An 18271-nucleotide genomic window follows, 5' to 3' on the forward strand; every position below is an offset into this window, starting at 1 on the left:
GTTAGGGTTTTTGTGAGTAAAATGAGATGAAAATTGATCTTAATTGGGGGAAGAACCCTCTTAGCATAAAAATTGCGATTTATCTTCTTCCCTTAAGTTTGTTACTCTTATTCTCCTCCTTTTATGACTCAACAATTATTTTATTTTTTTTACTATGAATTTTTCTTTTTCTTTTTATATTGTGAAATTAGGACTTTTTTATATTTTAAAAAAGAAAATTAACATAAAACGTTGCAGTATCTAATTTTTTAGGGTTTAGAATTTATGTCTTCATTAGCTTATTTTTTAAAAGAGAAAATATTGTTAAAATATTTGTTAGAATAATTTATATTTATAAATATCGTTAAAAATTATCATATAATATATAACTAAAATAATATATATATATATATATATATATATATATATTCTTTATATCTAAATGCTTATTCTTTAAATAATAATAATAATAATAATAATAATAATTATTATTATTATTATTATTATTATACTAATATTATATATATTGCATATGTAATTAGGTAACTATTTTTTTGGTGAATTGTGGATTTCCTAATCGACGCCAATTTTTAGCTCCATTTCGAGGTGTAAGGTATCATCTACAAGATTTTGCAGGTCAGGGTAATAACCCTGAAAATGAGAAAGAATTGTTCAATCTTTGTCATGCGTCTTTAAGGAATGTGATCGAGAAAATATTTGGTATTTTTAAATCAAGGTTCACAATTTTTAAGTCAGCATCTCCATTTATATTTAAGACACGAGTAGAACTTGTGTTAGTATGTGTAACACTACATAATTTTCTACGTAAAGAATGTCGTTCTGATAAATTTCCAATTGAAGCGGTGGATGAACTTTCATCTTCAACGTTACCAATTAATGAAGATCTTACTTTTGAACCTATTATTCAAATCCAGGAACAAGAGCGAAAATACGCTAATGCTTGGAGGACTAGTATAAATATGGATATGTGAGTGAATGCTATTTAAGAGGACAAGATATTATGGAGAATTATTATTATTATTAATTATCTAGACATTATTTTTTTTTTTTTTTTGTCTTTGACTCTTTAAATTTGAATGTATGAAATTTTTTTTTGAAATCTTATCAAATGTCAAAAATCCATGAAAATTCTACAAAATCCCACAAAATCCATTAAAATCCTGATTTAAAAGTCTTGCAGAATCCATTAAAATCCTGATTTTAAGTCTTGTAGAATCCTGCAAAATCTTAAAAGTCATGAAAATCTTGCAAAATCTTTTAAAATCCGTAGGATTTTTTTTAACTAAAAAAGTCCTTTAAAATCCTAATCCAATACACCCCCCTTAATCTATTCAATAACTTATGTTTTATATGAAAATTCACTTAATACAAATTTTTTAAAATTTTTCATATTTGATTTATGCATTAAAAATTTATTATTTAACGATTGAATTATTAAAATTTCAATTTAATTTTCTTAATACATAAATCAAATATGCAAAATTTTAAAAAATTTGTATTAAGTGAATGAATGACAATGAATTAAAAATATTTTAACATGTTTTAATTAAAAACATATTTTAAAATCTTATAATAAATACTCTAAATTATATCTCTAAAAAACTAAAAATATAATTTATTTAATATTTTAACATATGAAAGGATAATAGTATAATACTTATACTCTCATAAATGAAGAATGTAATTAAATTAACCATGTAAAGTTAAAAGAATTAAATTAAATATTTTAATATAAAAAAACTAAATAATATAATACTTTTATCTCTTAATTTTATCGTAAATAAAAGGCTAAAAACCTATTTTGGTCCCTTACAATAATTGTTTGTTTCAATTTAGTCTCACTTTTGTTTTTGGTTTCAATTTGGTCTCAAATTAATTAATTAGTTTCAATTTAGTCCCGAATAAATTAATTGGTTTCAAATTACATTTTTTATTTCTTCCAACGACCGTAAAGAAATTAGTCATTAACATTCGAAAGTTTTCAAATGTTTTTATACTAGAACTGTTAATTAACATCATTTAACTATATTTTGCAGTTATGCTTTTAAATTTAGTAAAAGAAAACTATACAACTAACAAAATCTTATTGGTATTCATTTTATGAATCATTATGAGTTTTAAATGGAGACATTAAATAATTTATCCCCTACCCTCATCCAACGCACAAGGGTTTAATTCAAATACCATGATCTCCGCGGTAACCGGGAATATTTTTTTTTGTTATCATCTTACATTGATTTACGTTGAATATATAACATAAAACACTAAATTAAACTTTTTTACCTGTCAACTAGAGATGGCAAATATACCCGTACTCGCGGGTAATACCCGAACCCGTCCCGACTTAGACGGGGAATACCCGGTTTGACCGGGTACGGGTATGTATTTACCCGTCTCGTACCTGTACCCGTACCCGTTTCTATTTTTAATTTAATACCCACTTTCAATTTAATTTTATTAAAGAATTTTAATATTTTTTTATGTGTAATTATTTATTATAATATGAGATAAAAAAAAATAACTTAATTATAATTATAATATAATTAAAAAAATAATTTAAAAATATTATATTTTTTAAAAAAAATAAAAAATAAAAATTTTAACGGGTACGAGTACGAGTATACCCGATACCCAACGGGAACATGAATGGGGATGAAAATCACATACCCGGCAAGTACGGGTACGGGAACGAAGATGAGTTTAGCTCGCGGGAACGGGGACAAGTATCATCAAACCCGTACCCGTCCCGCCCCGTTGTCATCCCTATTGTCAACTGATTGGACAGTGACACTGCACATGTATCTAATTTTTAACATTTTTTCGCCTGCTTTACTCTAATAATTTTCTTTAATATTTTTAGCATATGAATTACTGATATTTTAATTTGTTTCATATATCCGTATATAATAAATATTCAATACGATACTCTCAAATATTTTATTAATATATATATATATATATTTATTTTTTTCTGAATTATTATAACCTTTAAAAATATTATAAAAAATTTCGTCTCAATACTCGCAAATATTTCACCAATACTTATTCGTGATATATATCAATAAAACATTTAAATTTTAAAAAAATTATCAAATATCTATTATAATTAAATAAAACCTAATTATGCTTAAATAAAAACATTAATGAAAATTATCTTTTATATATAATTTTAAAAAAGAAATCAGATTAATAATATTATTTCTATTTATAAATATTAAAAACTAATTTATGAGAAAATGATTTATAATTTATTTATTTTTAGTAATAATATACATTAAATATGTTTTTAATTAAGATTACAAAATAACAATTATATATTTAATATTTATAAATTTTAATCAAAATTATAATTATACATTTATTATATTTTATAAATATTAATACATATAATAACACTTATCTGACACGTATCGTACCTACATATTTTAAAATAATCATATCACACCTAATAATATTGTCATATCCAATATGTGCATGTATCAACTCATTGTAGTTTTTATCCCGATTCCACGTTAGAAGTTAAATGAGCTATTTTTTTTAATATTATTATTAATTATAATATTTTGCATATAACACTTAACGTATTCCTATAAAAATGAGAACCATGAGGAAGAGGGGGAATTCGATTAAGCCATTGCAATACAACCTTCCCCTGCGTTTATCCTAATGACAACATATCTTCACATTAATCTAGACTGTGGTCACTAAACTTATAACTCCATATTTCTATACATCATTATTTCCACGAGAAGGAAATCCTTCATATGATAACCAGATATATGGCATACACATCAATACAATGCATTTAAAACCCTATCATATAAAGGCACACACCATTATCAAAATTGACAACCAATATTACAGAGATAACCATCAGAAGTCAGAACATTACTGCAAATTACAAAATGTTACTGGTACGAACAGTCACAAAAGTTCTTATTAGATCTAGCGTGATATGGATACAAATTTCAAACTAAAGAAGTAAACTAAGTAGAACTATCAGTAGTATGCATATAAAATAACATTCAACTCTCCCCAAGCTCCAAGTCCATCCACCCACAACATTTTCATGATTTCTGCATGACGATAAGCACAAGGTGAGATTTTATCAAAAAAAGTGTGAAAAAAAAATAACTTGACAGAAGAAGTAAAACATGAAAGAACTAGGCATCCAGATGCAGGCATCTCTGACCTGCATTGGAAGGTACAATTTGAACTCTGGAGGGAGTTCCTCTTCAGAGTAGAGGCGATCAGAAAAGTATATTCTTCTCAGGCGACAGTTTGCATGGACCTGTACCCGCAGTGTCTCCACATAATTAGTACCATATGCTCTCTTGGTGAAATCAGCCAGGTTAAACTGAATTTGATTCCACCCCTCATCCATTCTCAATGGCATTGTGCAAATGTAGGGCTTTACTCGAGTGACAGCCTATTATGAAATGAAGAGAACATGAAATCATTTGCATTGCATATTGACAGTTTTTCCTAAAGAAATGGCATCAATGTATTTCAGAAAAAATATTAGGATTTTATTTTAGAAAAAATGTTACTGTGTTCCTTGTGTTTTTTACTTTTTATAAACACCACGGTAATAATAAAAAATAATATTGCTTGATAATAAGTATTTTACCACTAATATACCCCTATCTTTTGGTGATTTAATAAAGAAAGATTGTAATCATTGAATCACTCAAATCACTTTAGTCACAAATAAAAAATTGTATTTTTTTCCTACCCTTCCTTTCAATATATGCAGAACAAATAAGAAAATTCCAATTCCAGTCTCAAGCAAGGAAAATGATTATGCTCCCTACACAACTATCATGGGTAATGTCCACTTATTGGCAGATTAAACAGGTCATGTTTTAAAAGTAAATCAATCTGTAATATTAATTTTTTTTTATTTCCTGTTAATATAGGTAGCTAATCTTCATATCAAATCCTCAATCACCAAATATCACGTAATAGAACAACTACTATAATTGTACTGTAGATGCAGTCTCAAACAGTGAATTCTGTCACACTTGAGGAACATCACCAAGATTCTTCCAAGACTTTCGAACTATTAAATACAATGACCCAAAAATACACACCCCAACATTACTATTTAGAAAATCAAAAGTTCTCTATATTAGGTACATGCAAGCACTCATGCACAAAATACATATGGAAGAAATTAAACATCTGCAAGTTGTGGTAAACCCATTAAACACACAAACATGGGCAGACTTACACACTTGAAAATTTGAAGCTCGAAATCGACGTCGGACATTCTTATCATCCAAAACTTGAATCTCAAATGTGAAATACTTCTTTAGATTCTTGACAATCATAACCAAGAATGGAAGTTTTATACCAAGTGTTGCAGCTGGATCGGCAGGGCAAGTAATATATGTAGACTGAATATTTGATCCAATTATCTCCAGCACATTGGATTGTATGTCTTCATCCTGAGGTCGTTTAATATGGCCATTTACAACTATAAACAAAGTCCAAGACAAATCAGTCAAATAATATTTACCATGAACATGGAAAAGATTGTTCCTATCATGAAGAAAACCACAAATATGTTAAGACAAACAATCATCTATGAGAGACAGCCATGGCAGTTAGAATTGTATGAATCGCACGATTCGAATCGCAAAACGAGACAAAAAACTGCATCATGATACGAATCATTAGATGATTCATTTTTGCACTCAATTGGACCTGGTATCGCACGATTCACTTGTGAATCGTTGTTTTGCGATTCCACATTTGTCACGCACGATTCAGACGTGCGGAATGCGTGGCTGACTTGGGTCGGGTTTACAAGACCCATTTCTGAAGAAAAACAACATTTGGAGCCAATTTTTTTTAATTTACTTTTCAGAAAGGGGGGAAATGGAGAAAACGGAAAACCGAAGTGCCTCTTTCTGATTTTCATTAACCGCCCCAAAATTCCTTTAATATCATCACGTCACGCTGCTGGTTAGTTTTTATTATTATCTTTTAAAGTTTTAAATTATTTTTCTTTTTCTTTTTCGGTTCATGTGATGTGTGTGACAGTGTTACATAAATATTTTACTGTCTTTTCAGTTTTGTGGTAGGCAGTTGCAATATTTGGCTATTTGCAGCAAAGAATTGCTCTTTTTTTATTTGCTAAATATATATTTTTTTATTTTAACTTTAAACAATTACTTTTTTCTTTATTCTTTTTTAAAAATTTATGATAATCACTTTTTTTTTAACTCCTCCTAAATCCTAATTACTTTTCTCTTCTATGATATTTTCTGAATCTTAATTCTTTAATTTTTTTTTATTTGATTTCTTTCTCCCAATTAGTTATTACTTTTCTTGATCATGTTTTTTTTTTCTCTTTTATTACTTTTTCTGATTCTTTGAAACAACAATTGTCATGTTAGGTTTTTTTTCACCTTTTAAATTCTTAATTATTGACATTTTTCACCCTTCTTGTCTTGTAAAAAAAAATCCAGTTACTGCATTATTGTTGGTGGGACAATGGGTTTGAAGAAACAAAAAAAAGAAACGGATATTACATGGAGTCATTGTGAGAGTGTTCCATCTCATAGGCTTTTAGTTAAATGCAAATATTGTTCACATACTTGTTGGGGTGGTGTGGCAAGAATGAAGCATCACCTTGCTAGAACAAAGGAGAATGTTAGTGTATGTACCCATGTTCCAAATGAAGTCAGAGAGATGTTTTTGAAGTTGTTAGAAGATAGAGAAAAAACCAAAGAGGCAAATAGTCATGACTGTTTTGAAGAAGCAGGTCCCCAAGATAATACAAAAAAAGGAACGTTAGAGTCATTTTCCAAGAAGGGGAAGCAAGGTATTAAGCAAAAAACTATGAATGAAATGCTTAAAGACAGGGAATTGGTGATTGAAGACATTTGCAAATGCATCTATGGGAATGCATTGCCATTTAATTTGGTACGAAGTTCTTTATTTGTTCAAATGTTGAAATCTATTGGTGAATATGGAAGGGGTTTAAAACCACCTACATATCATGAGGTGAGAGTGTCTTACTTAAAAAAGGCAGTTGACAACATCCAAGCTAGTTTGGAAAAATACAAGGTTGAGTGGGAAAAATGGGGTTGCACTTTGATTTGTGATGGTTGGACAGATGGAAAAGGTAGATCACTAACCAATTTCTTGGTTAATAGTCCAAGCGGAACTGTATTCTTAAAGAACAAATAGCTGAAAATTTCAAGAATCAAGAGTCACGATATAAAAAGGTGTGGAAGATAATTGATACTCATTGGGATTTGCAATTACATAGTCATCTTCATGTTGTTGCTTTCTACCTTAATCCTAGGTAAGTAATTTTTTTCTTTAAGTTTTATAGCCTACAATTTTGTATAGAGATAAAACATGTACTAATTTATTATTTTACTAGGTTTCATTATGATAAAAACTTTAATCCAGATACTGAAGTTATGATCGGTTTATATGACACGATTGAAAAAATGATCCCTTATAGAAGGATCAGATTTAAAATTGATCAACAACTGGATAGATTCAAGACTGCCAATGGAATTTTCGGAAAGAGCATGGCAATAGACACTAGGAACAAGAAGCAACCTGGTGAGATTTTGCTTATCTCTTATAATTTTAAAAGAGCATGGCAGCCAAGATAATATTTATTTAAGTTGGCTTTTGCTTTGATATTTCATCTCTTTGGTGGAAAAGTTATGGTGGGGAATGTCCAGAGTTACAAAAACTACCAATGAGAGTTTTGAGTCTCACTTGTAGTGCTACAGGATGTGAAAGAAATTGGAGCATATTTGATCAAATTCATACTAAGAGAAGAAACTGCTTAGAACAACAAAGATTAAATGCTCATATTTTTTAAGTATAATCTTCAACTTGAGATGAGGCACAAGGTTAGAAAGGAGAAAGGAGATACTTATGATCCTATATGTTCTGATATTGAATCAAATGAAGAATGGATTACTGAAAAAGAGAATCCATACCTACCAATAGATGCTTCATGGATGGATATACATGAGTTTTTTACTTTAGAAGAAGGAGCTCCAAGCAAAAAAAAAAGGAAGAGAGGTATTTGTTTAAGTTTAAAGTTTAGATTTAGAACATGTACTTTAAATATAAAAGTATAAAATTATGTTAAGATACTCATTAAGTTTTTTCTTTAATAGGTCCAAGAAACTTAAATGCTAAAGATGATAGGAAGGGAAAATCTACCAGCACAGGAGAGGAAAATGAAACAGAAGAGACAATTGGAGATGTAGAGGAAGAGGAAGAAGAGTAGCATTTGATTTTAGAGGAAGAGGATGAACTAAGTGACATTGATCTTGGAGATGATGAATGAAAGCATAAGCCTAAGGTGTAGAAGTAGGAAATAGTAATTTGCATTTTGCCATCATATTTTGTATTTAGGGGTTGAACTTAAAGACTTCAACTTAGTGCAATCACTAATTTTTGTTTTTTGATATATGACTGATCTTGAATTATTTTGTGATTCATACTTCATAGCCTAATAGATGATATATTAGTGTCTATTTTTTTTGTTAAAATACTATATTTTTATTGATCTTGTATCTTACAATTTGTAACACGACACGATTCACGATTCGTAAAATAACTTTTTCGATTCACAATTTGAATCTTGATTCGATAGCCATGGAGACAGCTACATTCATCTAATATTAATGCAAGAAATAAAACAAAGGGATGGAGCAATTGATGGAATCAAAACATTAGGAAAGAATACAGAGAGGTAATCAAGAAAATCAAATGCTTAATTAAACAGATCGCATGCAACGCAATCAGGGGATTTAGGAGGGAAAGTTGACCTGTGTGTAACTATAAGAAAGGGGATAAAGAGAAGAGAGGGAAAAAAATAAGTAGAGGGCAATGAGTTAGAGCACAAGGTGCATCTGATAACATGTGTTATCATTTTGTTTTAATTCTTATCATTCATTGTATGTCTACCAAATGGTGACCATATTGGTACTATTATTTTCAAATTAATAGAAGTAGATTAATCTCATTTCTGTGTTTTGTTGCAATTTCTAACAATTGTTATCTAAGTTTTTCACCGGTTCTCTCAGCTGCAGATATGTGGCATAGGGGACAAAAAGACTAGTGCATAGCTAGCTTGTATGGGCACTTAGGCTGTGGAGTGTAATGGGATGTCAAGATGCAATTGCAAGTTACAGCCTGGATTTCACGTTGGAAGCATGGGATTCCAGGGTGGGGTTTATATGGCCTTGAGCTCTCTAACTACGATAGCCAGCATTTGTGATTCTGCAAGGGGAGGGCATTTAAGCTTTTTCAGGACTTGTAAGAGGATTACTGGGTTGTTAGCTGAAGGCGTGAAAAAGGTAATAGAAAATCACGTGGCAGCTTGTGACACCTGCCAAGGAAATAAGTACCAAGCCCTATCTCCTGCCAGGTTACTACTACAAACACTACCAGTACGGCAGTACCCATTCAGGTTTTGTCAGATATTTTTATGGATATCATTGGAAGGTTAACCAAGGCAATGGGAGTGGACACTTTAAGTTTTCCTTTCAAAGTTAAGCGAGTGGCAGAGTGCTTACTAAAGATGTTAAATTGAATTGCTACCCATCATCAAAATTCAATAGTCTCTACTCTCTACAGAGACAAACTCTTTTTCAGCTAATTTTGGACCGAGTTATTCAAGAATCAAGATGACAGGTACCAAACTCAATATTAGTTGAACTTACCACCCTTAGTCTAATGGTCAAACTAAGGTTGTCAATTAATGCCCAGACCTAAAGATGTATTTGAAATGTTTAACAGTTTCAAAGCCTAAGCAGTGGCCCAAATGGCTCAGTTGGGCTGAGTATTGGTATAACACCAATTATCATAGCACCACACAATTTTCTCCTATTGAAGCCTTGTATGGTAGGGACCATCCTACACTATTAAGAAGTCCCACAAGTCCATCAACTAATAAGGAGGTTAACCATTGAATGGCAGACCAGTGTCAGATGTTGGATAACCTCAAGCATAAATTGATGCTGGTAAAAAATATGATGAAATTGTAAGGTGACAAACATAGAAGGGATGTGTACTACCAATTTGCAGACTTAGTTTACCTTATGCAAACTGAGGGTGATACAAAAAAAAAAGTCAATCCCAGAGAAATTCGAGAATCTGGACAGTTAATTCTCCCTCCACCCAGTACATAAGGTAACCCCCTTAACTGACTGTAACAAACCTCCTAACCATAACTTCTGTTTAAAATTAACCCACTCCTTCTCTTCCTAAAATTGACCTGTTTAATTATAGGTCTGCTATAAGTCAATCACACAAATCTTACTACTTCATGAAATAAACAATAAATAAACTTTTATAACGAGAATTAAGTATCACTCAGACGCAATTTCAGATCAAGGCACATGAGAGCATTGATTTTAAAACAAGCTCAAAATATTGGATTTCACAAGGGGTTATTTTAGAAGATAATAAAGCACCATTCGAAAATGAATGATTAAGATTTTAATAACTTCATAATTTGTCATACATGTGCATGTATTTTGTCACAATTCCTCGCTCTAAAGCATCCAAATTACAAAAACATTACTAATCGATGCTACAGAAAACCAGAAAAAACTCACCTTCTTTGTCCCATATCTGCAGAGGTTTACTCCTGTATATAATGGAAAACCAATGATAAATTTCAGTATCTTCATCGTAGAAAACATGCGAAAAAGAAAAGTGGAAGAAGCGCACCAAAACGCAACATACCCAAGGCTATATAATATGGAAAGAAATCCAGATTGGAACGTGTTCTTGAACATCTTCTGCACCGCCAAAACCCACCACAAAACTATAGCAAATTTTGAAACCTAAAAAAAACATGAAAAAAAAAAACTACACGAAATTAACATAGAATTACACACAGAATTATCTGAACGGAATGGACTCGGATTCAGGAAAGAAAGAGAGAAAAAAAAAAAGAGGAAGTTATTGAAAATTACAAGGCGTGCGAGAGGGAAGAAGGAAAGCGAAGTAGCGATGTGAAAACTTTAACACGAATGGTTTTGTTGAGAGCAATAAGACAACAAATAACGGAAACAAGTGAGAATGGGAACTTACAAATTGGGGGCACCAAAAAGCTTCGGGTGGGTTCTGGAGAGGAATCAAATTGCTGGTAAATACGGCGACAGAAGGATAAATTATATTTTTTTTCCTTTATTTATTTTTAAATATTTAATTGAATTTTATTATTTTAAATTGTTTAATTTAATTTTCTAATTTAATAAAATCGAATGAAAATATAATATTAAAAATAATTTGATATATATGTATGAAGTCTACATTAAACATAAATATGCATTTTGCATTAAGGCTTTGTTTGAATTTGAGGATGAAAAAGGGAGAGTGGAAAAAGAGAGATTTGAAGGGAAAATTAGTGGAAAGTGAGATTGTTTGGATTAAGAAAAAGTGAGTGAAAAGTGTAGAGAAAATTTATGAATAAATTGATTGATGTGATAGATAAAAATAAATTTTTTAATTGATAATTTTGTAAGATTACTATTTTTCCCTTAAGTTAACAAAAAAGTTTATAATTATTATAATTAAAAAATAAATATAAAATTTTAACTAAAAAAAATATAAAATCTTAATTTAAAAATAATTTAATTTAAATATTTACTTTAAATTTAATGATAAACAAAAATTAAAAATTTAATAGATGAATATGTAATTTATACTTTTACTCTTAGATTAAAAATGAGTATAATATTATTTATTATAAATAATAATAATTACAATAAAATTATATTAATAAGTATAATTTATTAAAAAATTAATAAATAATGATAATAATAATAATAAATATTAGAAAAATAATAGGAATCATAATAAATAATAATGATACTAATTATCATAAATAATAATAATAAATAATAATAATAATAATAACAAAATATATTATGATAATTATATTTTTTTTAACATTATTTTATATCCAGAACGGCCCGTTCTAGATTACAAATTAACCCACAAGGGCCATGTGTGGAACGGCCCGTTCCCAAAGTGAAACGGCCCGTTCTGAGTTCGCATATTGCTCATAAAATCTAGTTTTGGAATGGCCCGTTCGGATTTCGCCTGGAAGCGAAAATATGCTACCATAATCGATTATGTGCCATGCATAATCGATTATACTTCATTCCTACATGAGGCATAATCAATTATGCCAGCCCATAATCGATTATGTGCCATGCATAATCGATTATACTTCATTCCTACATGAGGCATAATCAATTATGCCAGCCCATAATCGATTATGTGCCATGCATAATCGATTATGCTTCATTCCTACACTCCCTCATGCATAAAAAAATGAAGCTTACCTACAATGGCACAGTCTCTGCATGCATGGGATAGGGGTATTATCGAGTTTTCTCAAATCTTACGTGACTTTCATCTCTTTTCTTCGCAAAAGCGCGAGGACGGCAACGGAATTTCTCCCGCTTTTCTTCGCCTTTCTTTCCTCGCAAATCAGCAGAAACAAACGTCCACTTTCTTCGCCTTTCGTTCGTCGTGAACAATAAATCAGCGGAAACAAACACTACCTAAATGTAAAAGTATATTAAAATTTCAATTTTAATTGGATGCAGCAATCATACTTAAAAAAATGTAAATAAGTTTTATAAAAAAAAATAAGTGAATAAAATTAAGTAAAAAATAAAATAAAAATTAGTATCAAGGTCATGACTAAGACAAGGTCATTAAGATCATTAAGTATTTAATCCCATTTTTTATATATATTTTTATAATAAATAATTTTAATATAAATAATTAAGTGGTGTATTTTATTATATTATAATTAATTAGTTAATGCAGAACATCTTATAATTATTTAAAATTTATATATACACATATAAATATTATAATAAGATTATTAATTTTTGAAACTTTTATTATAATTTAAAAGTTGTTTTACATTTTTTATTGAATTTCAATTAAAAAAAAATAGTATCGAAATGAATATAAGAATTAATTTATATAAAAATAGTATATATATATATATATAATGATAGTGATACGATCATAAGAACATTATGTTAATTTGGTTTTTTTTTAAAATATTTTATAGTTTTAATTATTTTCTATAAATATTAGATTCATTTATTTTATTATATTCACACCATATTATAAAATATTTTAAAATATGAAATCACTTTAAGAAAAATATTTGAATTTCAATAAATAAGATTTTGAAAAAAAAAAAATATTGTCTTGATTTTATATTAATGATCATGAATTTTTTTCTTTAATTTAAAAATCTTAAAAATTACTAACAAAAATAAATTAGTGTTTTATTATAAGTACTAAATATATTAAAAATTAATTTATTAAATATATGCAATATATTTATAAAGTACACTGCAAAAAGCGATTGAATTAGTTGTTATTAGATGTTGAAAATTCTTAATTATTAATATTTATTTAACATTTTTATTAATTAAAAATAAAATTATATATTTAATTAAATGTGCTTAAACCATAAATAAAAAATCTACCTTAGATCTAAAGTTTGTTAAACGCAACCCTAATTAATATGTTTGATTAAAAAAAATATCTATTTTAGGTAGGTTAAATAATGTGTATCAAAAACTTTCGTTTGAGCAGCGAAGAAGAAAATAATTTAACAGATGAAATGTTGGAGAAGAGTCAAATGAAACATTAAATATTTTATACCGGTTCGTCTCAACCACCAAGACTACGTCCAATTTTCAATCCAACCAGATTGAGTTCTACTATCTTTTAAACAAGATACAAGTATTCTTTCAATAGGTTACTTTTTGCTCAATCTTAAGTAGTCTTTGACTTGCCTCTTCAAGCAACTATCCAAGTATTCTTTGAACAACAAGCCTCTCTAAGCATAGCACCAAGTATTCTTTCTTAAACAAGTCTTTCCAAGCTCAACAAGCCTCTTCAGGGTTAACACCAAGTATTTTTTAAATAATAAATTTCTTTAAACAATAAATTTCTCCAAGCTCAACCTTTACAACAAAGGTTACAAAAGATTATAAGGTTGTTTCATCTCTTCTAGACGTGTTGCAACCAACAATAAAAGTACAGATACTCTAAAAAAATATATACAAAATTCACAGTAAGTGTTTCTTTGTATGCATATCTCTATTATGTGTTTCTATGTTGTATATTTCTTTCTTGAAGGGTTGATCTTTATATAGTAACTTCAAAGAAGATGACCATTATGGCAATTTGAGTTGAACTCACAAGTTACTTCACGAGTTGTTTCGTCTATTTTCACTACTGATCCTAAAGGAAAGAGATTACCATTGCTTCATTTAATGTGAGCATTAAATGATTTTTAGTAAAGCGTGTATCTCTTATCTGATCTAGGAGGCTACTTATCATCATTTCTTTCTAAAATGGGAATAATAGAAGTAATGTCAGTGCAAAGCAATTCTTGTAGAGTTTTTTTTTCCTGCTTTTCCGTGATATTCGGGACTTTGTCTTTTGATTCTGATGAATAATTTAACTTTTCCTTCTTTAACAAATTTTGAGAGTTCCAAGACGTTTTTCTTGTTCAATTTGTTAAGGAATAACATATTTAATGGAATTTATTGTTAGTCTCACTTAAAAAGTATACGTTTAATACATAATGAGAGAGATTGTGTGCTTCATATGATTCTCTTCATCTTACAAACGATATACATTTTATACTTCGCCTGATATAGAATATTTTGCAAATAATTCATTTTGTGTTTAAAAAATCTTTCATTTGTTATCATTAAAACTTAAAAGATCCAAGATTGTCTTTTGACTTAACATACTCACACACATTTTTTTGTGTTGTTTGTTTTGTTGTTTGGGCATAAGTAAGCATGATCATGTTGAGTAGGAGGAGATTGCGAGACCAAGCTTACAATTATGTTACTTTTATTGTTGGGTCACTTTGATAGATTGTGAAATTAGGGTTGAGATAAGTTAGTTTGGGTTATGATGATGAATATATTTTTGTTATAGCATTAGTTTGAGAACATGTAATGGCCATTTTTGTGAAAAATAAGTTATGTGAATCATCTTACAAATGATATACATTTTATACTTCGTCTGATATAGAATATTTTGCAAATAATTCATTTTGTGTTTAAAAAATCTTTCATTTGTTATCATTAAAACTTAAGATATTCAAGATTGTCTTTTGACTTAACATACTCACGCACCTTTTTTTGTGTTGTTTGTTTTGTTGTTTGGGCTAATTGTCACATAAGTAAGCATGATCATGTTGAGTAGGAAGAGGTTGCGAGACCAAGCTTACACTTATGTTACTTTTATTGTTGGGTCACTTTGATAGATTGAAATTAGGGTTGAGATAAGTTAGTTTGGGTTATGATGATGAATATATTTTTGTTATGGCATTAGTTTGAGAACATGTAATGGCCGTTTTTGTGAAAAATATGTTATGTGAATCATTTTACCATGAGTTAAGGATTAATTATATTCAATTGTCATATTTAATTATTATGATTGTTTAAACTAAAATATTGTGGGGGTAAAATGATGTCACGTTATAAACTTTCAATTTAACCCATCAATTTTTATTAATTTTTCTTTTCTTAGTTGACTTTTTCATTTTCTCTAAAAAGTCAATAATGAAAATTATTGTGATGATTATTTTTATTCATGTTTATTTTAGTTATATAAACTAGTGGAAAATAAGACATTTTGTAACAATATGAACATACAAGAATGAGAAGGATCTAGAGATTATACAAGTATAAGATTATATAGTTGATGATGGCTTAAAAGAATTAATTTGTACTACCTATAACAACAAGATACATCTATTTTTCGGTAGCTCATCACATAAGAAATTCACAATTAAGCGTGCTTCACTTGAAGTAATTTAGGGATGGTGACATTCTAAGAAGTTTCTTAGAAAACATGCGAGTGAGGAAAAAGCACATTAAAAAGTCTTCTATTGGTTTATGGGGTCAGTTGTTAATCTTATAAGTGGCCAAACATTTCAAAAAAGGCTACCAATGGAGGGTTTTGATCAATGAAGGGTTTTTATCAACAAGGAGTTGTGTGAAGTATCATGGAGTGGAGTTACTAAGAAGTCAAATTTGAGAGGATTACAAATGGTATCAGAGCTAGGTTCTCTCACCTAGTACGGTGTTGTTTGGGGATGAATCAAGCAGAAGCTAGTGGGCTTGTAACAGCTTGAACACACCAGAATAAGAAGGATCTAAAGATTGTATGATATTGTATAATGGAGGATAGCTTAAAGGAATTAATTTATACTACCTCTACCAACAAGATGCATTTACTTTTCGGTAGCTTATTGTCGAAACCCGAAAAATTCCAATCTCGCTGACAAATGGTTTTAGACTTCCTTTTTAAAAATCTCATCAATTAGGGAATGCCCAAACACTAGATTAATCCCTAACTAATGATTTTGAAGAGTTCGAAGGAGTCACTGTAACACCCCATTTTTCAAAAAAGGTTATTATTATTTCTATTATTATTATTATATGATATTTGGTTAGAATTATTTTTAATAATTATAGTTGAATATTATTTTATATGTTTTAAATAATTATTGTTTTGGATAATTATTTTGTACATATTAAATAAGTATTTTTATTAGCATTTTAAATAATTACTTATATGTTTTAAGGGAAGGTTGATTTTATATGATATTTTAATATTGAATTATATTATTATATTTTTTGTCAGAAATATATTCTTATTATTATAGAGGAAAAGTATTTTATATAGAATATGTATTTATTTTATTTAATTATTTTGGGGAAAAGAGAAGCAGGTCGGAAGAGAAGGAAGATGGGTTGGGTTGACCCAGCCTAATGAATTATTTTAAGAGAAGGGTTAGACAGAGTTAACCCTATCTGCCTCATTTACAATTTGAATGGTTAGGAAAGAAAGAGAGGAGAAATAGAGAGTTTTAAGGAAGAGTGCTCAAGAGGTACTCGGAAAAAATCTCAAATTGCATCAAGAGTGTTTTGATTAACACAATCAGGTACAAGAGAAAAGAGATTATTTGTATGTAAAGTTACATGAGAAAATTGGGTAGAGAAGGAATCCCGTAAGATTATGGGTAATTTTATAATTATTTCTGTTTGAGAAATTGATGATCCCATTAAATTTTGAATGTATTGAGGATTAGGAAAATGCAAACAATTTGTAAAAATGATGATATTGGAGAGAGAACAAAATTGTAGAAAAATGCTTGTGAGTTAGGTTTTGGAAAAATTGAGGGTTTTACTATTTGAGTTAAGATTCTATAAAATTGATGATTCAATAAGGTTTTATATTGATTTATAAATGTGGTTGTTATATTATTTGGTAAAATTGATGATCTAGATGATAATTGGATTCATTGGGATGTGCTTTATAAGTTAGGGTTCTTGTAGATTGATGAACACCCTTAATTATATAATTGATGAGTAATTGGGAGATTTTTCCTTGTGGACATACCTTAGTGATGGAACCAACTTCTCCATGAGGGCTAGTGGTTGATTCCTTCTCTTCTCCAAGGTTGAGATGACATGAAGGGTGATCTCTTCAAGGGTATGGAAGTGGTGGAGATGGTGTTTAGGTAGGTGAAGGTTGATGCACAAAATGGAGGGGAGGAAGGGAAGGTGTTTAGTGGTGTAGCTCCTTTAGGCTAGCTCACTTCACTTAGTATGATGAAGGGAAACCAAGGAAGATCCAAGCTCACTCAAGGAAGAGAGGAGAGGATAGGGGGCTATGGAGTTCCTAGGGGACTAAGGAAGGAATAAAGAGGCAAAAGGCTCACTCAATATCATTAATTTCCAAAGTGGCTACAAGGTGGATGACCTAGAGTACTTATAGAGAGAGGAAAGGCATCTAGGGTTTCTTGGGAGAATTTGGCCAAAATTTTGAGGTCCAAATACAACCTAAATGAACCCTAAATGCATCCCAAATGAAATGGCTCTCATCTCTCTAAAAGACTAAAGTACCCTTAGGTCTAGAAAAAGAAAGAAATGGACTTTGACCTTATAAAATAAGGTTTAAGTCTTAAAATAAATCCTAAGACTAATTTTGTCCCATAATACAAAGGCTAAATAGAAATACAAAATAAAATCCTAATATCTAATGTACCCCAAAATACAAGGGCAAAATAGGAAAAGAAAACAACGAACTAAGGAGAGGGCTCAAAATCCACACACATGATGATCATGGCTTTTGGTGTGGTGTGTTCTTCATCTTCCTCTACCCTCCTAGCCATGGACCTTGTGATAGACCCTATATG

General features: G+C 29.5%; 1 protein-coding gene across 1 annotated transcript; it reads right to left on the reverse strand.

Moving 5' to 3' along the window:
* Positions 1-3836: 3836 nt before the first annotated feature.
* Positions 3837-11127, reverse strand: BUG22 (cilia/flagella-associated protein). The gene is made up of 6 exons (XM_020382897.3): positions 10974-11127; positions 10741-10841; positions 10611-10642; positions 5238-5479; positions 4193-4429; positions 3837-4076 (listed from the first exon to the last, which is right to left on the reverse strand). Exons 2-6 carry the CDS (start codon positions 10791-10793, stop codon positions 4068-4070), a joined length of 573 nt encoding a protein of 190 aa, XP_020238486.1. The 5' UTR covers positions 10794-10841; positions 10974-11127; the 3' UTR covers positions 3837-4067.
* Between the last annotated feature and the right edge of the window lie 7144 nt (positions 11128-18271).

The sequence above is a fragment of the Cajanus cajan genome, chromosome 8 (genome assembly GCF_000230855.2).
Source record: "Cajanus cajan strain Asha chromosome 8, NIPB_CcT2T_4, whole genome shotgun sequence".
Taxonomy (NCBI): Eukaryota; Viridiplantae; Streptophyta; class Magnoliopsida; order Fabales; family Fabaceae; genus Cajanus; species Cajanus cajan.